The following is a 26,652-nucleotide window of genomic DNA, read 5'->3' on the forward strand; positions in this document are numbered from 1 at the left end:
GCTGCCCGCGCTGCTGCTCCTGGCCGCCGCCCTGCCCGCCCTGCCCGCCGCCTCCCGGGAGCCGCTGGTCCCCGGTGGGACCAGCGCTTTCGACCCCGGGCCCAGCAAGACCGACATGCTGGACGCAGCGCGCACGGCCCGGGAGCTGCGGGAGCTGTTGGCCATGAGTCCAGATGCGCGCCTGGGGGGACAGCGGCGCGGGCCAGTCGCGGGGCCCCAGAGTTGTGTGCGTCTGGGCGGTCACCCACTGCCTTTGCCGCTGCTCCTAGCCGCGTGCAGCGCCGGGACGGCACGGAGCCTCTGTCTGAGGGCGCGCGCGCTCGGTCCCGTCTGCGGACAGGCTCCAGGCGGGGAGCTGCGCGCGCGGGCCCTGCGCTCAGTGCCCGGCCCCGTTTCTGCGCGCTGCTGCCGGAGCCACAGCAGGGCCCTCACCGCCTTTCTGCCCCACCGCTGCTTGTGCCACCCTGTCTGCCGGCGTCTGATGTGCGCCCTGGGCCGCTCGGCCAACTCCGTCCAGGCGGCGCTGACGCTAGGGGGGGTCGCGGGGAAGCTCTCCAGGTCTCGGCAGCCGCCAAGCCTTTCCGGGGTAGGATCAGGCACCGCGCGGCGGTCCCGAAGGGGAGCGGGCGGTAGCTCGAGCCCGCAGTTCCAACTACCCAGCTACCAGGTGTCGGTGCCTGAGAACGAGCCGGCGGGCACGGCGGTCATTGAACTGCAAGCGCACGACCCGGACGAGGGCGAAGCCGGGCGCCTGAGCTACCAGATGGAGGCACTGTTTGACGAACGCTCCAATGGCTACTTCCTCATCGACGCCGCCACCGGCGCGGTGAGTACTGCCCGCGCGCTGGACCGCGAGACCAAGGACACGCACGTGCTCAAAGTGAGCGCCGTGGATCACGGCTCGCCGCGCCGCTCGGCTGCCACCTACCTCACCGTCACAGTCAGCGACACCAATGACCACAGCCCCATCTTTGAGCAGTCCGAGTACCGCGAGCGTGTGCGCGAGAACCTCGAAGTGGGCTACGAGGTGCTGACCATCCGCGCCACCGATGGCGACGCGCCCTCCAATGCCAATATGCGCTACCGCCTGCTGGAGGGGACAGGCGGCGTCTTTGAGATCGACCCGCGCTCCGGTGTGGTGCGCACTCGGGCCCCGGTGGACAGGGAGGAGGCGGCCAAGTACCAGCTACTGGTGGAGGCCAATGACCAGGGCCGCAACCCGGGGCCACTCAGTGCCACGGCCACCGTCCACATCGCTGTGGAGGACGAAAACGACAACTACCCGCAGTTCAGCGAGAAGCGCTATGTGGTCCAGGTGCCTGAGGACGTGGCCGTCAACACTCCGGTGCTGCGCGTGCAGGCCACAGACCAGGACCAGGGTCAGAACGCCGCCATCCACTACAGCATTGTCAGCGGGAACCTGAAAGGACAGTTTTACCTGCATTCCCTGAGCGGAAGTTTAGATGTAATCAACCCACTGGACTTCGAGGCCATCCGCGAGTACACCCTACGCATCAAGGCCCAGGATGGCGGCCGGCCTCCTCTCATCAACTCCTCAGGACTGGTGGCCGTACAGGTGCTGGACGTGAACGACAACGCACCCATCTTTGTGAGCAGCCCCTTCCAGGCGGCGGTGCTGGAAAACGTTCCCCTGGGCTACTCCGTGCTGCACATCCAGGCGGTAGATGCTGACGCTGGAGAAAATGCCCGGCTGCACTACCGCCTGGTGGACACAGCCGGGGCTGGAGGCGCTGGGGGCACTGGACCCGAGGATTCTGCTCGGGGCCCAGATTTCCCCTTCCAGATTCACAACAGCAGCGGGTGGATCACGGTGTGCTCAGAGCTGGACCGAGAGGAGGTGGAGTACTACAGCTTTGGTGTGGAGGCCGTGGACCATGGCTGGCCACCCATGAGTTCCTCGGCCAGTGTGTCCATCACGGTGCTGGACGTCAATGACAATGACCCGGTGTTCACGCAGCCGGTGTATGAGCTCCGCCTGAATGAGGATGCGGCAGTGGGTAGCAGTGTGCTGACCTTACAGGCCCGAGACCGGGATGCCCACAGTGTGATCACCTACCAGCTTACGGGAGGCAACACGCGGAACCGCTTTGCCCTGAGCAGTCAGAGCGGCGGCGGCCTCATCACGCTGGCCCTGCCGCTGGATTACAAGCAGGAGCGTCAGTACGTGCTGGCAGTGACGGCGTCTGACGGGACCCGCTCGCACACTGCGCAGGTCTTCATCAACGTCACGGACGCCAACACCCACCGACCCGTCTTCCAGAGCTCCCACTACACGGTCAGCGTCAGCGAGGACCGACCTGTGGGCACTTCCATCGCCACCATCAGCGCCACGGATGAGGACACCGGGGAGAATGCTCGCATCACCTATGTGCTGGCAGACCCAGTGCCTCAGTTCCGCATCCATCCCGACACCGGCACCATCTACACCATGACCGAGCTGGACTATGAGGACCAGGCTGCCTATACACTGGCCATCACTGCTCGGGACAATGGTATCCCCCAGAAGTCAGACACCACCTCCCTGGAGATCCTCATACTTGATGCCAATGACAACGCCCCCCGCTTCTTGCGTGACTTCTACCAGGGTTCCGTCTTTGAGGATGCACCTCCGTCAACCAGCGTGCTGCAGGTCTCTGCCACCGATCGGGACTCGGGCCCCAATGGCCGGCTCCTTTACACCTTCCAGGGTGGGGACGACGGTGACGGGGACTTCTACATCGAGCCCACCTCTGGTGTCATCCGTACCCAGCGCCGGCTGGACCGGGAGAATGTGGCCGTGTATAGCCTGCGGGCGCTGGCTGTAGACCGGGGCAGCCCATCACTGAGTGCCTCGGTGGAGATCCAGGTGAGCGTGCTGGACATCAATGACAACCCTCCTGTGTTTGAAAGGGACGAGCTAGAGCTCTTTGTGGAGGAGAACAGCCCGGTGGGATCTGTGGTGGCGAGGATCCGTGCCAATGACCCTGACGAAGGTCCCAATGCCCAGATCATGTATCAGATCGTGGAAGGCAACGTGCCTGAAGTCTTCCAGCTGGATCTGCTCAGCGGGGACCTGCGTGCCCTGGTTGAGCTGGACTTTGAGGTCCGGCAGGACTACATACTGGTGGTCCAGGCTACGTCGGCCCCTTTGGTGAGCCGGGCCACAGTGCACGTCCGCCTGCTGGACCAGAATGACAATCCACCCGTGCTGCCTGACTTTCAGATCCTCTTCAACAATTATGTCACTAACAAGTCCAACAGCTTCCCCAGTGGAATCATCGGCCGCATCCCAGCCCACGACCCTGACCTCTCGGACAGCCTCAACTACAGCTTTGTGCAAGGCAATGAGCTCCGACTGCTCCTGCTTGACCCTGCCACAGGCGAACTGCAGCTCAGCCGAGACCTCGACAACAACCGGCCACTAGAGGCGCTGATGGAGGTGGTTGTGTCGGGTGAGTGGCTTTGTGGGGACCTACAGAGGCCCTGCCAGGCATGCCAGGGTGCATGGGAGCCGGGGCGCTCCCTAGCCTGAGGCCAGGACATTGGGAGAGGCCCAAGCTCCTTCCTCAGCATGTTGGCTGGGAGCAGGCCTGGGCTTTTTCAAGTTCAAGGCCACAGGTCCTTGGCACTCTTCTCAGTGGGCCAGTGGCCCCGGCATCCTGCTATTAAAACTCCATCTGTGGGGTGGTGTGGGCCGTCTGGTTTACCTGGCGAGGCTCTGTAGCCAGCCACACGGCCGTCTGGGAAGATCAAAGGTCACTGCCCACCGCATGTGCCAATTAGTGCTCGGGTGGGACCGTTGGGAATCATCACCTAGGTCCCTGAGTCACCCCATAATGCTGCTGTGGCTCCTAGGCGCTCCCTAGGTCTCGCTTTTCTGTCTCCTCCAGTTCATTAACAATCAGGCTTTCGTGTGCTGACTGTCTGTGAAAATTGGAGCCTCATTTCATCTTGACTTTGGCTCCTGGACATGGCCTTATAATTTGGTTGTTACTTAAGAGTCCAGCCCAGGTTGGCAGTGGTGGAGCTCCTGTGGGAAGCCTGCTCCCCCAGACCTGGGGCTAGAAGGGAGCAGACCAGGAGGAGAACTCACCTGCAGTCATCCAAGCGCTTGGAGGCAAAGTGTGGTCCCCATGCTACTGAGCCCCTGTGGGCCCTGCGATGTTGAGGCGGGCAGGGGGTGGGGGGGGCAATTAGAGAGGGGGGATTGTGAGGTATGAAAGAAAGAGAAGGATTTTGAGGTGCATTAAAGAGACCCCCAGCTCTTCCACCCAGGGGTTTGAGCAGCTAGTTACTCATGAGACCAGAGCAAGTTCTCAAGTGAGTTCTCCTTTCCTTTTGAACATTTGACTGGTTTGGTGCACATTTACAAAGCAGTTCATTTCCCATTCAACACTGTGCATTTTGTTTTGTGACATTAGTTGTAATGTCTTCAAAGCAACAGCACTCTTCCCACGTCCTCCCTGGTCTCTCTCTTCATTCATCCATCTTTCCTGCCCCTTCTTGCTTTCTGTACTGGCCCTTGGAGCAAATGCTACCCTTCTGGTCTCGCAGGATGAATTGATCATGTTGTAGATCTGTCTGTCATTTGGTTGAAAGGTGGTTTCTGGGAGTAGGTTCAGTTGCATGTTTGAAGGGTGTCTAAGGCCACAATTTCAGGGGCTCCACACATGAAGAAGTCAGAACAGCAGGTAGCTGTAATCGGGCACCATCTAGTTCTTCTGGTCTCAGACTAGCGGAGGCTCTTTGGGCCTCATTGTTTCATTGGATGTTTGAGTTTTCGTCACTCTTCTTTGCTCTGGACAGGAAGGGAACAGTATCTTAGATGGCATCTTGCAAGCTTTTAAGATTCCTGTGGCTCCTACCAAAGTAGGGTGTGGAACAGTCTTTTTATCTTATGCTAATTGACCTGGATGGCCCCTAAGACGATGGTTCTGATCAGATGGGTTCTTCATACAAGAAATGATGGTTATACAGGTAGACTCCGGATTAGAACTCTGATTTATGTAAAGCCCTAGTTACAAATCAACTCCTATAAAGTCTATTATTATATTAAAACTTCAAAGTGTGTACAATAATTCATGGTAACAAATAAGTGCTACTTTGTGATTACATGAAAGCATTATTATTATTATTACTGTGTTGTTTTGTTAGAGATGTTTTTGTGTGTCTGAAAGTATTTCTTTAATTTTTTAATACATCCAAATGTACACTATATACTGAGACAAACATTGGACTAACCGATGTTGGATATGAAGCATCCCTAACTGTTCCAATTTATGTGCAAGTTCACATTGAGACTACCTGCACTCCATCTTCCGGAGAATCCAGGAAGAATTGCAAAGTTCCTTTTTCTGAATGACTTTGTTTCCATCACTATGTGAAATTCCTTCCTTACTAAAGGGCTGGGTAGCAGACAGGTTCCAGTTAGGGTTGTTTGTTTGTAGGATCAGGAACTTTTACATCCTGTTTGGAGGTGTTGCAATATGTCAACGTAGGTTTTGGCAGCATTGTCTATTTGCAGGTGAATATTTTAGGTGTTGGGACTGAGCAAGCCCTTAGAGGTGAGATCCTTACGAGTGTTTTTGACTACTCAGCAAAATGTCATAGGAAATGTGAAAGTTACTGATGGTGCAAAAAAAGGGTTCTAGCCTAAATTCCTGCTTTTTCTTACCTTTTTAAAAAGATTTCAGCAGCACTCTTGTCTTTCACTTGATAAAACTTAGGGAGGGGGAGTTTGGGCCAGTGTAAGAATGACTTATGAAAGAAAAGGGTTTTGATTTTTTATGTGGATTTATGTGGACACGATGCTGTTCATGAGGATGGGCCCGTCCCAGGAACGGGGAAGTTTTGTGTGTTTTGAGCATGAGGAATGTGACACCCTTCCTGGTGGGCTCACAGCAGGGACCACAGTCAATGCAGGGTCAGGGGTTCCTGGCTCTGCCTCCTTTGCTGACACATTTGCATTGAAACCAGGCACTGCCCACCCCCACACCCTCATTCCCCAAGATAATAACAGTGGCCTTTTCCTGGGCTCTTATTGGGTAGCAAGCAGTTTTCGACCCTGCCGTTTTGACCCTGTCGTTGACCCTCTGGTAATGGTCAGGAGAGTGGGGATCTCCTGCTAATACCCATTTCACAGATGATGAAACTGTGGCTCAGTGGCTTTCTCAGCACCATCCAGCCAGTGAGCAGGGAAACCAGGCATCATACCACCAGATGACAAATTCCTGCCCATCAGACCGCCCTCTCTTACTGAAGAGAACATGTTGAGCTCAGTTATCCCAGAGGCTGGTGAGTCTCCTGGGTTACACTGGCACCTTGGAAAGCCTACTTCTCTTAGACCTTTTGGCTACTGTTGAATGCCCTGAAGTCGTAAATCACTACAGACTATAAAATCTATAGTTCCCAACACCAAAGCTCTTTGCCAAAACAAAACAAGAGCTCAGCCCTCCACTTAGGAGGCTTGGGCTGTCCGGTTTTATGAAGGAACAATGGGGGAAGCCATTGTTTCAAATTTAGACGTGGTTGTTTATAGCCATACCCTAAAGCCTTTAATGCAGTATTCCGGCCCTAGAGGTGCTGAAAGGAAGACTGTAGACTAGGTTTTATGGGAGTGATGCCAGGAAAGGCTGCGTGCTTCTCTAGTTGGGGACTCAGCTGAGGAGGGTGCACCTGCAAGCAGTATACCTAGAGGCTTTGCACCTGGGGAAGCTCTAGCTGGGGTTTGGATGCACCTAGGTACAGTACACTGGGGAGTGGTGTATTTGAGGGTGGTGCACCTGGGTTGGGTGTACCTGGGGGCTGTATGCCTGAGTGTGGTTACCTGAAGGTGATGTACCTGGGGGAGGTATACTTGGAGCATATTACCTGGGTGATGGTGGTGGTGTGCCGTGGAGTCGGTTCCGACTCATAGCAACCTTGTACAGGGTTTCCGAGGCTATAAATCGCTCATCTTTCTGCTGTGGAATGGCTGGTAATTTCAAACTGCTGACCTTGAGGTTAGCAGCCCGATTCATAACCACTCTTCTACCAGAGCTCCTTATTACCTGTGTCAGATGCACCTAGTATCACAGTGGATTATGAGCCGGGCTGCTAAGCATAAGGTAAATAGTTCAAATCTACCTTGGGAGAAAGAGGAGGCTTTCTGCTCCCGTAAAGATTTAGAGCCTCGGAAACCCTATAAGGGTTTGAGTCAGAACTGACTTGATGGCACAAAACCGACCAGTCATTACTAGGATGCACCTGGGAGCAATGCACCTAGGGGCAGCCACTTGGGGTAATGTGCCTGAGGGAGGTACACTTGGGGGCACTTTGCCTGGGGAGGGTGACCCCGGGGGGTGGGGTAGAGGGGCTGGACCTAAGGTACACATGCCTAAGGTGGGCAGTTCCCTTCTGGGACCTGGGATTTCAGCACCATCCCTTTGACTAGAGAAGATTGTATTGCTATTAAGTGCTGTTGAGTTGGTTCCGACTCATCGCGACCCCGTATAGAGTTTCCAAGGTGCTTCTGGTGGGTTTGAACTGCTGACCTTGTAGTTCACAGTCCAGTGCTGATTCTATAACGCCATACCAACTTCTGGTGAGAAGGGAGTGTTGATGTTTCTCTGTAGCCACCAAGTACGGAAGACCATTTGGAAATGTCTTGAGGTGTGAATGTTGCTGAAGACAAGTAGCTGCCATCTTGGGATCCCTGTGCTGGGAAACATTCATGTGCTACTCAGTCGCCATTGTTGTTGTTGTTAGGTGCCATCGAGTCGGTACCGACTCATAGCGACCCTATGCACAACAGAATGAAACACTGCCCGGTCCTGGGGTTTAAAGTTCTGCAGTAGGAACTTAGTTTGCTGAATGTTTCTAGAAGTTGTGGTAGCTTTTCCTTAAGCAGCCTGGGTAGTAGCCACGTGGGGGCCACCAACCCAGCAGTACGGAGATTGGCGTTCAGCCAGTGCTCGGCCATCTGGACCCGTGTGTAACGTGTGTGTGCCTGTGAGTTCAGGCCTCAGATCTGCAGGTGTGGGGAGGGGGCAAAAATGACTGTCTGGTGAGTCATTCTGGCATGTCAGAAAATGGCGAGACTCGGAAAAGGACATGGTTGAGTAAGCTTTTCACCATTTACTTTGGTGTGGAGTGGAGGGGAGGAGGTTGGCGAGGCTTGGGAAGTCTCTAGAAGTGTTTATCTTGCTTGGTCCACCCAGGACAACACAGCGAGCGGTCTTTCACTAGAAGAGCAGCAACGAGGCAGTGAGAAACAGGGTCTTGTTCCAGGTGTTTCTGGGACTCAGTGTAGACAAGGATCTGGGGCCCTTAAATCCTCCCTGATGGGGCTGGCTTCTCCCCGACTCTGGAAGTGAGTTAACCATTTAAGGGCATAGATAACCCTGGGTACAGTTCCTGTTAAGTGCAGTCGAGTCAGTTTCAACTCATAGCAACCCTGTATAGGGTTTCCAAGGCTTTAAAGCTTTGCTGGAGCAGAAATCCTCATCAGATTCAAACAGAGGTGCCGCTGGTGGGCTTGAACCAGCAACCTTGTGGTTCGCAGTCCATTACTTATCATATGGAGCCATACTTTCTGAAACACTGATTCAAAGACAAAGCAGTGTTTATGTGCTTATTGAGCGCCTACTGTGTATTGTCAGTGTGGTCTGCAAAACAAGTGAGCCCCCTGCCCTGCTGGAAGCTGGACAGAGATACACCGAGTACTGAATTCAAGGGCAGGGAGATGACTGAGAGTGTGCAGGAAGGTGGGCACAGGGACACTCAGGTGTGAATGTGAGGATTAGGGGTTGAGGCAGGGACAGGGACCGCCGAGTTTGGAGAAGGCTGAGTGGTCTAGGGCGGATTTGCGTCTTGAAGGGGATCCTGGGGACAGGGACAAGAGGGAAGGCTCTTCTGGGACAGTGAGAGCCAGGAGGGAGCCTCAGGAAACCATGTGGCCAGCTGGCCAGGGTGGGGTGATAGAGGTAGAGAAATGGACTGTGGAGGGCGAGATGGTGGGGTCACTAGATTACTGATGGGGTTACTCTCAGTCATGTACTCCCTGGGTGGGAAGTATCTGGATGGACCTGCCCTCTCACAGCCAGTTCCCTTGTTACCACCTTATGGGAGCAGGTACTGCTGCTGTCTCCATCTCATGGTTGGAGCCAGGACCCTGGAGAGCCACCCAGCCTGGGCTGCCAGAGAGGGACCTGAACCCCTGAGCTATGTTCTCAGGCAGTGAGAGGAGACCCTGGTGGTACAATGGTGAAACATTTGGCCGATAATTGAAAGGTCAGTGGTTTGAACCCACCAATCACACCATGGGAGAAAGATGTTGCAGTCTGCTTAAGAAACCCTATGGGGGTTCTAGCCTGCCCTGTAGGGTCACTCTAAGTCAGAATCTAAGGCAGTGAGCGGGTATGGGGCAGTGAAAGGGAGGGAGGGATGGGCAGGAAGAGGATTCACGGTGGCAGGGAGGCCCGTGAGGCCACTCTTATGACCAAGCCGCTGAGTTACCCCTGAAACTGTCAGGAATGTGTTAGCTGTGCAGGTCACAGAGCCTGGATGAACTATGGGGGTGTTTGGGAGCGTGGGCAGGGGCCACAGGTGATGGGGGGACCTGGACCTATAAGAGGCAGGGTCTCCACCTCAGCACAGGCAGCCTGGTAGTGTGAGGGGCTCAGTCTTCCCTACCCACCAGCCAGGGTCATGGAGAGACTTTCATAAATCCCAAGAAAAATCGTCCGCAAAGAGGTCCCGGGAAAGTGTGCTGAGACCCTTGGAAGGATGCAGCCAGGAGCTGGAGAGAGTCTCGAAGGTTGGAAAAGTGACCAGCCCTGTCCAGGACCTGGCCACACAGGATGAAGAGTCCACCAGGTTAGGGCTCTGCTACCACCCATTTTAAAACCCGAGAGCAGAAACCTGTTGAGAACTGGGGAGGTGGAAGGGGTGCCGGCCTGTACAGGGGACCTGGCAGTGCATCCACACCTGGAGGCGTGGTGGGTGGCACCATGCCCGGGGCCGCCATCCCTGCCAGCATTCAGATTCAAACAGCCGTCGATTTTATCACGTGGGCACAGCCGGTGGAAAATACTCATCAGTCCAGTTCCATGCTGTTCAGGCTGCAGCCTGGGGGGAAGCAGTTCTCTGATTTTTTTTCTTCTGGTCTTGTGACCTGGATTCATGGGTTCATAGGCAAGTCCAGAACGAAACCCCTGACTGTTGGGGGTGGGGTGTTGTAAAGAAACTCATCGAGCTCAGCGCTTTCTGGCAGTTTCCTTGCTGCGTGTTTGTTAGGCATGGGTGTCCAGGCAACTGGGGTGACCCGAGGAGCCAGGGCAGGGCTGGGGTCCAAGTTGTAACACTGGGGACCGATTGTAGTGCTGGCCCAGTGGGGACCAGCGTTGTTGTGTTTGTGGGCTGCCCTTGGGGGCACTGTGAGACCCCTCTCTGCTATAGGCAAAGGGTCTGGGGCACACAGGTGTTCTAAGGTATTCGTGCAGTGGGTGGGAATGGACACGTGTACAGAGGGCGGATGGGAGAGGAGCTGCCAGCGAGGCTGTGATCAGCTGCCTGCCTCCGTGGAACAGGAGTCTGAAGCCGGAATGATTTCCTTTTAAATCTCTCCTGGGAACTACCCCCTCCCTCCACTACATTTGAAATCATTCCTGTTTGTGCTGGGTCCTTGGATGGTACACAGGAGTGTTGGTGGCGCAGTGTGTTGTTAACTTCAAGATCGGCAGTTCAAACCCACCAGCCACTCGGTGGGCTAAAGAGGAGGCAGTCCGCAAAGATGTCAAGCCTCGGAAACCATATAGAGTGATTCTACTCTGTTCCATAGGGTCACTGTGAGTTAGAATTTACTTGACAACAGTTGGTTTGGTTTCAGGAAGTGCAGGTGAACACGATTAACTGCTAACCAAAGGGTTGGAGGTTCGAGTCCACCCAGAGGCACTTTTGAAGACAAGCCTGGAAAGTTACAGTGAAAACTCCAAGAATCAAAGTTCTCCTCTGGCACACATGGGGTTGCCATGCGCCCTAGTCTGCTCAGTGGCAGCTGGTGTGTATGTTGCTGGGGGGCCTTGGCACTGGACAGGAGGGATGGGCCTTTTTAAGGAAAGCTCTCGTTCTCTGCTTCAGGTAAGAATTTGTGGATTCTGAGCATTCCAACGCTGAGAAAAACCTACAGTAAATCTGGTGATTTCGTCACTGTAGTGGGCTTCTGTTCCATGGATGCTTTGGGCAAAGGTCCTAGGCTCTTTCTTTTTCTTCATGTAACTTCGTAAACTTTGCTAAACTGTAGATATGGAGTCCCAGTGTGACGCTGTGGGTTAATGCACTGGACTGCAAGATCGGCTTGAGTGGCAAGGTGGGTGGTTCAAGCTCACCGGCTGCTCTTTGGAAATCCTATTGCAGGGTCACTATGAGTCAGAACTGACTCAATGGCACTTAAAAACAACAACAAGGAGATACAGATACAGTGAAACCTGTGGAGTGGGGGTTCAACAGGGCCGCCTCGTTTTTCTGGGTCTCCCTATTACCTGCCTTTGAGAGAGTACCTGATTTTAAAAATCATTCTCAGCAACTGGAAAGATGAGGCTGCCTTCTCACTCTTACAGCTTCACAAGCCCTAGGGAGCAGTTCAACGCTGTCCTACATCGGGGTTGTGTGGAGTCAGAGTCAACTCCATGGCTGTGGCTTTGGTTTTGGCTTCCTGGGAAAACAAGCCCAGGCAACACAGTGCATTACGCGTTGGAACCAAATGGTCGGTGGTTCAATCCCACCAGGAGGTTCCATCCCAGCAGCTGCTTCTAGGGAGAAAGATGTGACCATCTGCTTCCATACAGATTTGCAGCCTTAAAAACCCGATGAGGATAGTTCGACTCTGTCGTATACGGTAGGAAACAATGCAACCATAATGTGTTTGGTTTTCGTTTTTATTTGTGGAAAATATTTGAGTTTTGCTTCTCTGACAGCTTCCTGACTTTGTGGGCTATATGGAACAACAGGCCATTTGCCAATTCAACACTTTCACGTGCGGTTCAGGGGCACTGACGGTGTTGATCACCTTGAGCAAACTTCTTCTCTGTCCCTTTCCAAACGATTCTACTTCTTAGCAGAATCCCAGCACCTCCTAGTCACGGTGACACGTCCCCCTTCCTCGGATGCTGCTAACCACTGACAAGCGTTTGCCAGTTTCACATAAGTGTGATCCTTTAGCATTTGACCTTTTATGATAGCCTCCATTCAGCATCGCGTTTCTGAGGTTCATCCACAGGGTGACTTGTACCTTGATTTCATTTTTCTTCGGGGCTGAGTAATGTTCCTTTGTGTGGATGGACCACATTTTGTTTGCCCATTTGCCTTTCAATGGTCATTTAGGTTATTGTGGCCATTATAAACAGTGCTGCAAGGAGTCTGGTAATGCAGTGGTTAAGCGTGTGGCTGCTGACCAAAAGCTCAGCTGTTCAAGCCCACCAGCCGCTCTGCAGAAGAAAAACTTGACAATCTTGGAAGATGACAACTTGGAAACCCTGTGGGCTAGTCCACTGGCCTTTCAGGTCACTGTGAGTTGGAATTAACTCAGGGACTGCTGGTTGGATAGTGAGCATTTTTTCATATACTAATTTGTCATCAGTGTATTTCATTTTGGGAGCGCAGTAGCTCTGTAGGATAATCACTGGACTGTGAACCACAAGGTTGGTGGTTCAAGCCCACCCGAGGCTCCGTGAGGGAAAGATATGGCTTTCTGCTTCTGTAGAGACATACAGCCTCGGAAACCCTGTACGGGGTGGCTGTGACTCGGAGTGACTTGACAGCACTTCACAGCAATATCTCTTGCTTGGTAAGAGGTCTGTTCCGGTCTTTTGCCCATTTTGTAACTGGTTCGTTTGTTGGTGTTGACATTGCTTTTATTTTTTTAATAGTTTGTTTTCACTGACCGTTTCAACTCATTTTGATAGTTTTAGGATTTCCTTCTATCTAATCTGAATGGTACTTGGTTAAGGTAAACAAACATCAAGGAACTCACATAAAACCATATACTATGTTTGCATTTGGAGATACGAACTCTTTTGCAAGGCAATAAAGTGTTCATGGAGTGAGTTTATTTAGCTGTGGGGAGATCCCCTCCAAATCTGGAGCCAGCAGCAAAGATGCAGTGCTTCTGGGAGAGTCCCCGGTACTGGAACCTTCTCGAAGCTTCATGTGGGCTACCCCGGTCTGGGCACGCATTGTCCCTGCTCAGGGCCAGTTGCCCCCTCTGGACCTGAGTGCCCCCACCAGACATGATCCTGCAACACCCTGTAGGCTAAGGGTTGGGTCACAGAATCCAACCTGGCAGATACTCTCATCCCCCTCTCTCCTGACTCTGGTCACGCTCTGTTTGCTCCATTTGGCCTGTTCTGGACATTTCATATTAGTGGAATCATACGATCGGTGATTTATTTTGTGTTGGGTTCCTTATACATTGCAGGTTTTCGAGGCCCACCCTTGTACCATTAGTGGAATGTTGTTCCTTTTTGTGGTGGCCTCATTTGGCTCCCCTTCCTAGCTTGTAGCAGCAGCTGCCTGGACACCCCCTTAGTCCCCACCCACCATGACCACCAGGGTTGCTAGCCAACAGGAAGCCTTTGCCCCATGGTTGTCTCCAAGGGCACCAGAAACAAACCTCAGAAAACCAGAAGGTTCTCTTGACCAGCAGGAAGGGGGACGGGGTGGGGAGACAAAAAAACAGTGTGATGGTGTTAAGTGCCGTTGAGTGACTTCTGACTCACAGCGACCCTGTATAAGGTTTTTGAGCCTGTAAATCTTTGTGGGAGCAGAAAGCCTTCTCTTTTCTCCCTCGGAGCTGCTGGTGGGCTCAAACCGCTGACCTTGTGGTTTGCTGTCCAGTGCTTACCCTTTAGCTCCACTGTGCTCCTGGAAATGGTGTGGGAACCCTGAAAATACTTCCCTAGTCTTGGCTCTGAGCACCAGGACCGAGACGCTTCCAGAATGTACGAGGAGTCACAGCAGCGAGTAGAAAATGCTGACTGTGCCTCGGATGATTTTCCCAACTGTGGTCTTTGTGGAGGCATGTTAGCTGGTCTTACTTTCGAGTCACAGATGGGTGGATTCGAATTGCCCATCTTTCAGTTAGCAGAAGGGGTCCTGGTGTGGTGCTGTAGGATAAGCACTGGACTGCAAACTGCAAGGTTGGCAGCTCAAACCTACCAGCTGCTCCTCTGAAACCCTATACAGAGTTGCTATGAGTTGGAACTGACTCGACAGCATTTAACAACAACAGGCCAATTAAAAAACAAAAACCAAACCTACTCCCATCGAGTTGATTCAGCCTGCTAGCGTCCCTGTAGGTTTCCAAGACTGTGAATCTTTACAAGAGCAGCCAGCCTCATTTTTCTTCTGTGGAGATGCTGGTGGGTTTGAACTGCCAACCTTGCAGAGAGCAGTTTAATACCTAACCCGCTGGGCCACCAAACCCCATTTTAGGTTAAATAAGGAAAGGTGTGCACCAGGGTTGTATTCTTTTAGCATACTTATTCAATCTTATTCAATCTGTATGCTGAGCAAATAATCCGAGAAGCTGGATTATGTGCAAAAGAATGTGGCATCAGGATTGGAGGAAAACTCATTAACAACCTGCGATATGCAAATGATACTGAAAATGAAGAGAACTTCAAGTTCTTACTGATGAAGATCAAAGACCACCACCTTTAGTATGGGTTGCACTTCAATGCAAAGAAAAATAAAATCCTCACCGTTGGAGCAATAATTAACATCATGATAAATGGAGAGAAGATTGGAGTTGTCCAAGACTTCATTTTACTCGGATCCACCATCAACACTCATGGAAGCAGCAACTGAGAAATCAAACAACATATTGCCTTAGGCAAATCTGCTGCCCTTTAGAGACTTGCTTTAGTGTTCGAGAGCAAAAATATCATTTTAAGGACTAAGTTGTGCCTGACCCAGGTCATGATATTTTCAGTACTTTCATATACATGGACAGTAAATGAGAAAGACCATAGAAGAATTAATGCATTTGAGTTATGATGGTGGGAGTGGTGATGGTGTGCCGTCGAGTCAGTTCTGACTCATAGTGACCCCGCATAGGGTTTCTGAGGCTGTAAATCTTTACAGGAACAGAAAGCCTTATCTTTCTCCCGCAGAACTATCGGTAGTTTCAAACTGCTGACCATGAGGTTAGCAGCCCAACTCGTAACCACTACACTACCAGAGCTCCTTAGAGTTATGATGCTGGAGAAAAATATTAAAAGTGCCATGGACTGTTAGAAGAATAAACAAATCTGTGTTGGAAGAAGTACAGCCAGAAAGCTTCTTAGAAGCCAGGATGGCCAGACTTCATGTCTTATACTTTGGACATGTTATCAGGAGGGACCAGTCCCTGGAGAAGGACATCATGCTTGGTAAAGTGGAGGGTCAGCAAAACAGAGTGAGACTCCTTCCCTCCCCCAATGAGATGGATTGGCACAGTGTCAGAAGCAGTGAGCTCAAGCGTAACATTTATGAGATGGTGTAGAACCAGGTTGATGTTTCATTCTGTTGTGCATAAGGTCACTAAGTCACACCGAGTGGACGGCATCTAACGACAACAAGTGTGCCCCCAGGGACTTCTTGGGAGCTGGTTTTGTGCACACAGAATGTTGACTATTAGAGGTGGGGGTGGGGGGCAGGGACTTCTGCAGACTGGGACCAGCAGTCCAGGAAGGACTTCTGACTGAGGTCAGGAGCTGCTGGACCTTGCAGGGTGGGACTCACTGAACAGCTGAAGAAGTGAAAAAGCTGGTGTGGATGGTGGGGCTAGGGGCATGGACAGGGCTGTGGATTGTGCAGCTGAAGCATTATGAAGGTCAAGGCCATGTCAGGAAGAAGAGCAGAGCAGTCCCAGAGTCCAGACACGGGGGTGTAAAGGTCCCAGGTTGTGTGGTTGTGGTCTGTTGTATTCAATGCAGATAACTGGAGCTGGCAAGGTAAAAGGGTTGGTGGACTCTGGGCTGCTGCTTGCTTGTTTGACTCAGAGCTTTCTTCCCTCTGTCCCCAGGGCAGTCCCTCTGAAAGGCTGCAGCCTACCAGTCCTGCTGACCAGGGATCTTAGGTCTGACGCTGGGAGCCGTGAGTGCCTTCGCTCTGTCCTGGCAGGCAGGGCGCTGGTTGTGGGCGCACGATGCTGTAGACAGTGCTGTAGACAGTGAGAGTGATGAGGGAGGCAGCTCTCCTGCAGAGGGTAACATGGGCTCTGTCCCTTGTACCTTCGGCAGAGTTTCGCTTCTCTCAGACTTTGGAGGCTGGGGCTGTGCTAAATCCATTAAGTCACAAATAGGAGCCCTGGGGACGCAGGGTTTGGGCCCACCAGTCACTCTGCAGGAAAGATGTGGCTGTCTGGCTTCCGTCAAGATGACAGCTTATGAAACTTTCTACTGTGTCCTATAGGGAATTGGGTTTGGTTTGGTTTGATTATGCCATTAGAATTTCAGGAGAGGACGGACTTTTATTTCTTGTAGCCCTCCTTTTCAGGCCTCTGGAAAGCCTACACCCACAAAGCCTGCATTCTTTGTGTTCAAGTGGGTGACTGATTTCTTGGGTTCGTTGGACCTCCCTCCCCCCCCAGTTCTCCTTTCCAGGCGGGATCCAGTTTTCCCACTGGCCGTCTGAAGAGCAGCATGGGGTTCCCTTGTAAGCATGCCTGGTTCCCTGGGGGTGGCCATCAGAAGGTTGTCATGGATGACACAGTGGGCAGGAGGAGGTGCCCCTGCATTCACAATCCTGGAGATGGTGGTGGTGTTCTGATCCAGTGGACCCGCTCTTGCTTCCTGGAGTCACGGAGGGAGGGGCGAGCAGGATGTGTGTGGATATGCTGAATGCAGACATGGGCCAACAGGGGAGCGTGCAGATGCGGGTGCCCCCCTACCCCTTTGCTTTCTCTTTTGTGTCTAATGCCAAATGCCACAGCTCTGAGAGTTGGCTTTCCAGCCCCGCCCTCTATACTAGGTATGGAAAATCTTCATGTGGAATTGAAAGACCCCCCCACACCCCGCCTGATCTACAAAGAGAGAATGGAAAATATTAGGGCTTATTGTTCTAAGAGATTTCCTACCCATCCGGCATCTGGCTGACAGAGGTCAGGGGTGGACTTGCCTTTGTGTGTGAGTGGTATATGCAGGGATGTGCCTGCATGTGTGTTTGCATATGTACAAATGTGTGTACAGGTGCATACAGGTATGTGAGCACATGCATAAGTACATGAGCCAGGGTGCACACATCCATGCTTGTCTGTGTGTGCACATGTGTGCACACATATGAACATGTGTGTGCGCATGTGCATGCATGTGCTGGTGTGTGCCTACAATGTATTATGTGCTTATCCTACAGTGCCATGCCAGAACATGCTTTAATACTTAACACATTAAAAATATACAGATTATTTAAGGAAAACTGGCAGTCTTGAGTTCATTGTTAATCATATACATCATAAGACTACTGTAATGTTCTCTTATAGGCTTTGTAGATTTGTTTAGGGGGGCTGACTTTGTAGATTTTTTTTTAAGGGGCCTGACTTTGTTACCTCCAGCTTGTAACACAGGTTAAACCCATTTGGATTGCTTGGACTTCTGGTTTCTTAGATCAACTTTGTATACTTTAAAAAAAAAAAAATGGGGGTAAAATTGACTTGAGACAAAATTTGCTGTTTTAAAGTGTGTAATTCAGTGCCATTTAGTATGTGCATGATGATCTACAACAATCTTGCCTTCTCATTCTAGAACATTGTCACCACCCCAGAATTGTATTCTCTCTCTCTTTGAAACCCTGTACAGGGCACTATGAGTCGGAACCGACTCTTTGGCACATAACAACAACAACAACACACACACACACACACATATATATGTTATTGTTATGTGCTGCACAGGTTTCCAAGGCTATAAATCTTTACGGGAGCAGAAAGCCTCATTTTTCTCAGGTGAAACAGCTGGTAGTTTCGAACTGCTGACTGTGAGATTAGCAGCCCGATTCATAACCACTACGCTACCAGAGTTATATATATATATCTATACATATATATCTGAATGACGTTTTAAAAACAGAGTATTCAGTTTCTTTTTAGGTTGATTCACTGATATTGCATGGAGAAAGCCCAAACCCACTGCCATGGGTTCTGACTCCTCGTGACCTTGGAGGACAGAGCAGAGCTGCTCCCTGGCGTTGCTGGGGCTCTATCTACCTCTTTACTAGAGCAGACAGCCTCTACAGCATTACCAGCAGACAGCTTTCTTATCTTTTTCCCATAGAATGGGTGGTGGGCTTGAACTGCCGACCTTGCAGTTAACAGCCCAGTGTGTGGCCCACAGCACCACTAGGGCCCTTTGATATTGGAGAAATCCTGTCACATCCCTCAGACTTGAGGCAGGTGGTGGTGGGCTTTGGTGGCCGTGATAAATGCCATGGGTGGTGCCAGGAAACAGGCTTGGGGGACAGGCTTTAGCTGAGGGTCAAGTACATCTGTCTGCCCATGTGGAGGTTGAATCTGGATCTCTCCCACCCCAACCTGGTCTTTCGGAGCTTTCAGGCTTTGCCTGAACCTTTCTCTCCTGTCTTGTGGCTGGCACTGGAGTCCCCAAGGCCCAGGTTTGCCCAGGATGGAGGGACTTTCCAGGACACAGGACTTCCAGTGCTAAAATAAAATCCCGGGCACAATGGAATGCCACCCAGCCCCGAGAATGTGGTGTGAATCCTGAGCATCCCCTCTAAGGCCAGGAAAGTCAGCCATCGGTGCCAACGAAGCTGACACTGGCGGGGCCCCATGCGGGCCCCTCACCTGGCTCCCAGACCCTCCATGTGCCCCATGCAACAGACTTGTATTTTTAGGGTGCTGTAGTTCTCTGGTTCTGCTATAGCAGAAATACCACATGTGGTGGTTTTACCAAACAAATTGATTTTCTCATCGTTTTAAGAGGCTGGAAGTCCAGATTCAGCAGCCACAGTAGGATGTGCATGGGACTGGTAACCACAAGGTTGGCAGTCCAAACCCACCAATCGCTCTCAGAATCCATCTATAGCGTTGCTGTGAGTTGGAACTGACTTGATGGCACACGACTACAACAATAAGGGAGCACTTTCTGGCTTTCTGCTCTGGGGAAGGTACTTGTCTCCATTCAGTATCTGCGGGCCCAGTGCCTCGTGGTGATCTCCAGGGGTCTTGGTATGAGCCTTCCCCTGGGTCTAGGAGATCCCCAGCACAGGTATCCTGGGTCCAAAAGATGTGCTTCACTTCCAGCACCTTTTGCTTGGTGGTAGTACGTCCTCTGATCTCTGCTCATTTGTTTAAACTCTTATATCTCAAAAAAGGAGCTCTGGTAAGGTTGTTGTTAATTGTGTTGTTGTTAAGTACTGTGGAGTCGGTTCCAACTCATAGTGACCCTGCACAGGGTTTCTGAGGCTGTAAATCTTTACGGGAGCAGAACACCTTATCTTTCTCCTGCAGAACAGCTGGTAGTTTCAAACTGCTGACCTTGAGGTTCGCAGCCCGATTTGTAACCACATTGCTACCAGAGCTCCTTTCTGGTAGGGTAGCGAGTTACAAATTGAGCAGCTAACTGCAGTTTGGAGCAGCCAGCTGTTCCAAGGGAGAAAGATGAGGCTTTCTACTCTTGTAAAGATTTACAGCCTCGGAATCAACTTTACGTAATCACGGGAACCACCGCCACCACCATCATAGCTCAAAAGAGATGGACCCAAGTTGCACCCGAATCCTGAAGGAGGCGTCCTGCCTCATTCCCGTCGTAGATTAGGATTGACCACACAGGATCACTGCATGTGACCACAGAGGTAAGGTCATCACACAACACTGAGAGTCACGGCATGGCTGGGTTGACAAGTATTTTGAAGGGATACAGTTCAATCCATAACACGCCCCTACTTGTTTCTCAGTTTTAAGACAACCCCACGACCTCCAGTCCTGCCTCTGGAGACCACCAGGATGTGGTTCCTCTCCCTTCTGCTCCCCACCTCCCGCCCACCCCCTGCATGAAGCAGGTGTTTCTGAGCTTGTGACCTGTCAGCCTTCATAGTTTGTCCTTCCTGGGGTCCTGTACCTCCCCAGACCTGACAGCGCCAGCTCAGGGACACCTGGCCTAGCTCACCTCAGCCTCCGCTCTGTGAAGCTCCTCAGTACTGAGAGCTGCATCTGATCCGTGGGGTTATGAAACTGAACTCAGAGCCCGGCCCCTTTGGCCAAACTCGGGTCTCCGCGGCTTCCTGGCCACTTTGTAGCTGCTTGCTGATTGTCTCGTCCCCACTGTCCTAACCCCACCTTGGTGTCACTGCCCTAACCCCACCTTGGTGTCAGGGCCCAGTGGGCCCATGTCCTCCTCTGTGTGTCCTTTACCGGCATCTCAGTACCCAGTTCTGTCTGCTGCCTGAAACCTTCACTCTCCGAGTTCATGGGACCGACCAGGCTGGACATGCATGTGTTCACCTCGTGGAGGGTTTGATCCTTTTGTTGTTGTTGTTGTTAACTACTCTTGGATAACGACCCTGTCTGTATAGGGTTTCCAGGGAGCAGCTGGTGGATTAGCAGCCCAGTGCTTATCCCATAGTGCTGTACCATCCTCCTAGGTAGTCTGTACGTGCCCGTGCTTTTAAAATACAACTTTTATTAACCAGATCCATCAGTCAGAGCCCTCTGGGGAAAACAGAAGATGCTCCAGGTATTTCAAGCAGAAAGGGATTTGATTCCGGGAATTGGAGCTCACAGCTGGCCCATTCCCACACTCCTCAGCATGCCTGTGTGACTCAGAGCCTTTCCTCGTCTGCTCTCAGACAGCCACTCCAAGGCACCCTCACGGGACCCTAGGAGCCAGGCCACACTGTCCTGCCGACCTGCCTCCTCCCCTTCTGCACAGGCCCTCCCACTGGTGGAACATACTCAGAACCTCAGGAGGACCAAACGGAGTGTTCTCAGGGTGGTCCGGGGTGGACCAACTGGAGTAGTGTGTCAGGTGAACGTGGACCTTTGGACCTCACCCTGACATAGACACAGGGAATCAGTATCCGTGTAAATGTTGGAGTTTGTGGGCAGTGCAAATGGTGAACGTGCTCAAATGTTAACCATAAGGTTGGGGGTTTGAATTCACCCAGAGAGCCGCAGAAGAAAGGCCTGGTGATCTCCTTGTTAACAAGCTGCCATTGAAACCCTGCTGGGGCACAGTTTTCAGGAGTTGGAGTCAAGTTAACAGCATTGTTGAGGCTTCCATGCATATGGAAGGGAGATAAATGTGGTTTAGAAACCTTGTCCCCAGGGCAGCAGCTTCATTCTGTCGCCTCAGTGAGAACCCAGCATTGGGCCCTGTCTAGATGGGGAAAAGTCCCCAGTCACAGTTAGAGGCAGATTCCAGTCTCGGGAAAGGCTTCCTGCAGGGGGCTGGGAGGCCAGAGAGTTGTAGACAGGACACTCACAGTGTGTTAACCTGAGTAAGTATCCACACACTTGTTCACTATTGAGTTCAGTTTTCCATTTATGAAGAGACTAGTCTGTCTGTGGGGAGCACCAATCCCGAGACAGATACGTCACTGCCGACGTCAGGGGTGTCCCAGGGTGATGGGACTCCTCTTGCTGACACAGGGCATGGGGCCAGATTCTGCAGGGTCTCATTACGGTGCACCTGAGTCCCCCCCACTGAAATTCACCTATGCGCCTACGATTTTCTGATTGAGGATGTTGCGTGAGATACTCAAGCTGTCGTTCATAACTCTCATTCCCTTTCTCTCTCACTTCCTGGGACAGACAGGCGGGTGGGCTGAGCAAGGCACCTGAAGACCTCATTCAGGACCCTGCATGTAGGATTTTTATCTCCTGGCTGATTTATAAGGAAGTCTGCGGCACCGTGAGTGAGTTAAATGTTGGACTGTCAGCAGTTCAAACCCACCAGCTGCTCTGTGGGAAGACGATGAGGCAGCCCACTCCCGTAAACATTTACAGCCTTAGAAACCCTTCTATAGGGTTGTTAAGAGTAGGAGTTGGCAGTGGGTTTTGGGTTTGGCAGATTTAGAAACTTTTGCCTGAAGCAGTTACAGACGCATTTATAGATAGTTAGAGCAGAGGGAATGTTTCCCTCCTCTGCCCCAGGAGCCTGCACCGGCCAGTCAAGAAGATGCTGTGGTAGTGGAAAGGGGGAGACCTGGCTTTGCATCCCCACCCTAGGGGATGGGGACAGCAGTCACAGGCCCCGGGTGGGGGCGGGGGTGCACTCAGGAATAGAGTCAACAGCAGGGTGTGTGGGAGCCAGGCTTTGTAGTAACAGTGTGGGATGCGCTCTGTTCCCAATGAAGGCTGCATGGGTTTGTTAGCCTCTTCTGTGGGCAGGCAGGGAAGTGAAACCTGCTACTTGGAGACCCAGGAATTATGCTGGTTCCCTGGGTGAGGAGAATTGCTTGGCCCGGGGACCATGTGGAAGCAGAGTGGGCAGGGAATGGAGGGTTAGGCAATTTGAGGCCCTCCTGCCCTCCCCCTTTTTAAAAAGTTTTTATTGTGAATTGAGTGATAGCTTACATGGAAGAACATCGGTTTTACACCATTGTGTCTTTGCAGTGATTACAATCTCCTGCTTCCCCAAATTTTGAGGGACACATAATCCTGTGCCTTTGTCTTAAACTGTACACTTCACTTGTCCGGCATGTAACTAGGGGTGCCTCTCATCATTAGTTCGCTGCCTTCACACCCAGAGCTCCTAGCAGTTGGCAGTGTGGGGGCCACCAGGCTCAGGGACGGGTGAGGTGCAAGACTGTGTCAGCTGGGGTACCCCAGACCTTAACGGCTTGCTGTACCTTCCCCCCTGGTCATGACAGATGGGGCAGGAAACTGAGAAGTGACCATTACCCACAGTCCCTTGGCTCCCTGTTCTGGGGAGAAGAGTAATGACCCGGAGATGGACGGGGGGTTGGTAGTACCTGGGCTGAAGGACCGATGCTGAGAGCACCCACTAATCAGTGGGAAAGGTGCTGGTCGGGGCTGCCCCACACACCTGGAAGTGTTCTCACTGTCCCCCCCTCTGTCTGCTAGTCCACTGCTTGCCCTCAGCACATGGGCACCGGTTACCTGTTATGTACTTTGCAGTTCCCCAGAGGGTGTGACCCTGAGGCAAGTCCACCCAATTTCCCGGGGTCACACTGTCCTCGGTGTGGCCAGCAACTGCCCAAAGAGGGTATACACTCAGTGTTTGTTGAATGAATGAATGACTGACAGCACCAAAGACAACTTCGCATGGTTACTGCTGTGTTATAAAATATAAAAAAGGGAATGTTTCCTCCATGGAGTGGGGGCAGGGTGCTCTGACCACTCCTCACAGGGCTCAGCAGCCTGGGCTGGGGACAGTGGAAGCAGCTGAGACTGTGGCAGGAGTTGGGCCATGCTGACCAGCTGTGTGGACCCATGGGTGGGGCTGCAGGGTGTGTGCCTGTCCTGATCTCATCCGCTGCATTTTTTCTCTGTGAGTGAGATTTCTATCCTGTTTTAAATCCCGCCTTCCAGGCACAAACTAAGTCCAGTCACCACTGAGTCTGCCAACACTTTATATTTTGAATGTTTTAAAACTTTATTTAGGAGTTCTTTTTCATAATAAGAGTAATAATAAAAAAAAAGCCTTGTTGTTGTTGTTGTGAAGTGCCGTTGAGTCGGTTCCGACCCATAGCGGCCCTGTACAGGGTTTCCGAGGAGCAGCTGGTAGACTTGAACCACCAACCTTGCAGTTCAAACGGCTTTTCAGTCTGGTGTATTAACCCACAGCGCCACACCAGGACTCCAATAAAACACCTTAGTGGGGGAGAGTTCCACAAAGATAAGCATGCTCACTCTAGAAAGTTCTGGCCATCCCGGAAAGCATCAAGGGGAAAGCAGGAAAACCCTGAGTTCCACAGCCGGGGCCTCTCCCTGAGGACCTTGTCCTGGTCTCCCTTTGACTGTCGCGTGGCCTCGGGTCACAGAGCTGAGCTAAGCTACCAGGGAAGCACTTAGTGTTGGCCTGCTTGGGTTGCCATGGGGACGGGCACGCCTCTCTTGGGCTCTTTACATTGGAGAGCCTTCCTTTTGTCCAAATGCCTGCTCCTCCCGCCCTGCGGGATAATGGCCCCAGCGAGCGGCTGTGTGTGTCCTCTCAGCTCACTGTAACTGCATTCCAGGGGACAGTTCAGGCACCTAGAGGAAGCTAAGTCCAGCTGGTTGACTGTTCTGTTTGCATCTTCCATGCTGAAGCAGAGACCACTGCTGGGCACTTTTGTTTAAGTAAAAGTAAATTTGCTTACTTCACACCTGGGAGAGCTTGGTGTTTATGAGGTCCCCTTCACTGGGCAGAGACCGTCCCTAAAGGTGCTACTGCAGGTCACTGAAGGTTCAGAACCAGCCCAGCACCATTGGTGGGGGGAGGTCCGTTCTCTGTCCCTCTGGTGCCTCCTCTCAGCCCAGGGTCTCAGAGACCCCATGTGTGCAGGGATCTGGCGAGTGGAGGTGGGGAGGGCCCTGTGGATCCCTGGTCCGTCATTGGCTGGGTCCTGTATCCAATCAGCGTCCTGTTGTTGTGTGCTTTGGCGCTCATTTCTGATGCATGTCCATCCCATATGGCAGACTAGACCTGCCCCACATGGTGTCCTAGGCTGTCATCTTTACGGAAACAGGTCTTTCTCCAATGGAGCGGCGGGTGGGTTTGAACTGCTGACCTTTCAGTTAGCATCTGAGCAGTGAACCCATTGCATCATTAATTCAAACCACATTCTGACTCGTGGACCCTATTAGGACAGAGTGGAACTGCCCTGTAGGGATTCCAAAACTGTCACCTTTGTTGAGCGACTGGTGGGTTTGAACCACTGACCTTTTAACCTATGCACCATCAGGCTCCTTTAACCATCGGCCTATATGTGACAAGTCCCTGGACCCTGCCTCGCCGAGCCTCTCCCCTGCTATCCCCCTTGGTCTCTCCTTAACCCATCCCCCGAGCCTCGAACCCCCACACCTCTGTCCTTTTCCCACTTGCACACTTCCCAGAGCCGGCTGTCCCCCTCAGCAGCCTGGACACTGGGCAACGGATCCTTCTTTGCTATGAGGGGACTGTCCTATGCACTGCAGGGTTGAGTAGCACCCCGGCCTCTAACAAGCAGATGCCAGCCATACCCCTGCCCCCAGCTGTGACCAGCAAACACAGCTTCGAGGTCTATTTGGGAACATCCGGGCTCGGTACAGATGGAGGCCTGCTTCTGTGGATGCCTCATGTCTCAGATTTAAAGCAGCCGGAACAATCTGGGCATTTCTAGGAACATGCCTACACTCTTGGGGTTTCTCAGCACTTCCCATGGGGCCTGTGTTATGTACACACTGTGTGGCATAATCATTCTTAGAAATCTGACGTTTCTAAGTTTCTGTTCAGCTGAAAGTCACATATGCCCTGGGGAGAAAACAAGCCTGTAGAATTGGGGCTCGGTCCTTGAAGACACCCTGAGAGAACCACACATGTGCAGGGGGCAGTACTGGGCTCAGAGAGCCCCCGAGGGAGACTGCACATGTGTGTGTGTCGGGGGGACAGCACTGCGTGTGTGGAGGTAGCTGGGCCAGGTTGTAGAACAGCGGCGTGAAGGGAAGAACCCCGAGAGCCCCCAGAGCCAATAGAGCTTGGAGCAGCTCCTTAGAGAGCAGAAGAGGTGGTCGGAATTTGGCAAGTCAGCAAGCTCTGCAGGGAGGGCCAGCGGGCAGCAGTGAAGGGAGGAGAGGCGCCTGGCTAGTGAGAATTGTCACACCACAAAGGGCTTCTACAGGGGAGGGGGAGCCCAGCAGGAGGGTGGAGCCCGACCCAGCAGATGACAGAGTGACAGAAAGAAAGCAGAGGCCCCACCCCCACCCCCTGGGACAAAGTGTGCTGCCCCTCACACCCTCGGATTTCTCTGGGTGAACAAATACTCCTGAGACCCTGCAAGAGCTGGCCTGGCCTGCCTGGAGCTGCTGCCCCGTGAGTCCAGCAGAGCCCGTGGTCAGTTGACTACTATTGCTAGAACTGTGGTGGTGAGGAGGGGTCAGAGGGGGACAGGGACCCTCAATCCCACACAGAACAGGTGCTCAGACCACTAAGGGAGTGGCCAGGAGTGGCCAGGTGGGCAGATGCTGTGGACACCGTGCTCGGAATCACTGCTCCAGGGAGGCGGGGCATATCTCTGTGTCCATCTTGGGAAAACATGGGACAATGTGAAGACCGTGGGGGTCCTAGGGTCTACTGGCTGGTGGGTCCAGACTCTTAATCCTCTTTTAATGTTAATTCTGTGGAAAATCTACACAGCAGAACATAATGTACAAGGTACAGATTTTATACATACAGTTCAGTGACATCAGTCCCTTCCCCACCTGGGCCATCATTCTTGTCATAGCTCCTCATCTGCTACATCACCACCCACTTAGGTGCACTCCCTTAAAATGCTGCCTGATGAAGATCGAAGACTACGGTATGCATTGAACCTCAATGTACAGAGAAATTAAAGGTCCTCACAGCCAGACCAATAAATAACATCATGATAAATGGAGAAAAGATTGAAGTTGTCCAAGACTTCATTTTGCTCAGATCCACCATCAACACTCATGGAAGCAGCAGTCAAGAAATCAAACGATGTATTGCATTAGACAAA

The 26,652-nt window shown here is 52.2% G+C and overlaps 1 protein-coding gene across 1 annotated transcript in view; it reads left to right on the forward strand.

The window, feature by feature from the left end:
- Position 1: 1 nt before the first annotated feature.
- Positions 2-26,652, forward strand: part of CELSR1 (cadherin, EGF LAG seven-pass G-type receptor 1) — a gene marked incomplete at its 5' end in the record, with an annotated part of 191,396 nt that continues 164,745 nt past the window's right edge. The window contains one exon of the mRNA XM_006866887.1: positions 2-3,452. Within this exon, the coding sequence (XP_006866949.1) occupies positions 2-3,452 (3,451 nt within the window). The remainder of the gene's footprint in view (positions 3,453-26,652) is intronic.

This window comes from Chrysochloris asiatica, unplaced genomic scaffold, assembly GCF_000296735.1.
Source record: "Chrysochloris asiatica unplaced genomic scaffold, ChrAsi1.0 scaffold00097, whole genome shotgun sequence".
NCBI classification, from domain to species: Eukaryota; Metazoa; Chordata; class Mammalia; order Afrosoricida; family Chrysochloridae; genus Chrysochloris; species Chrysochloris asiatica.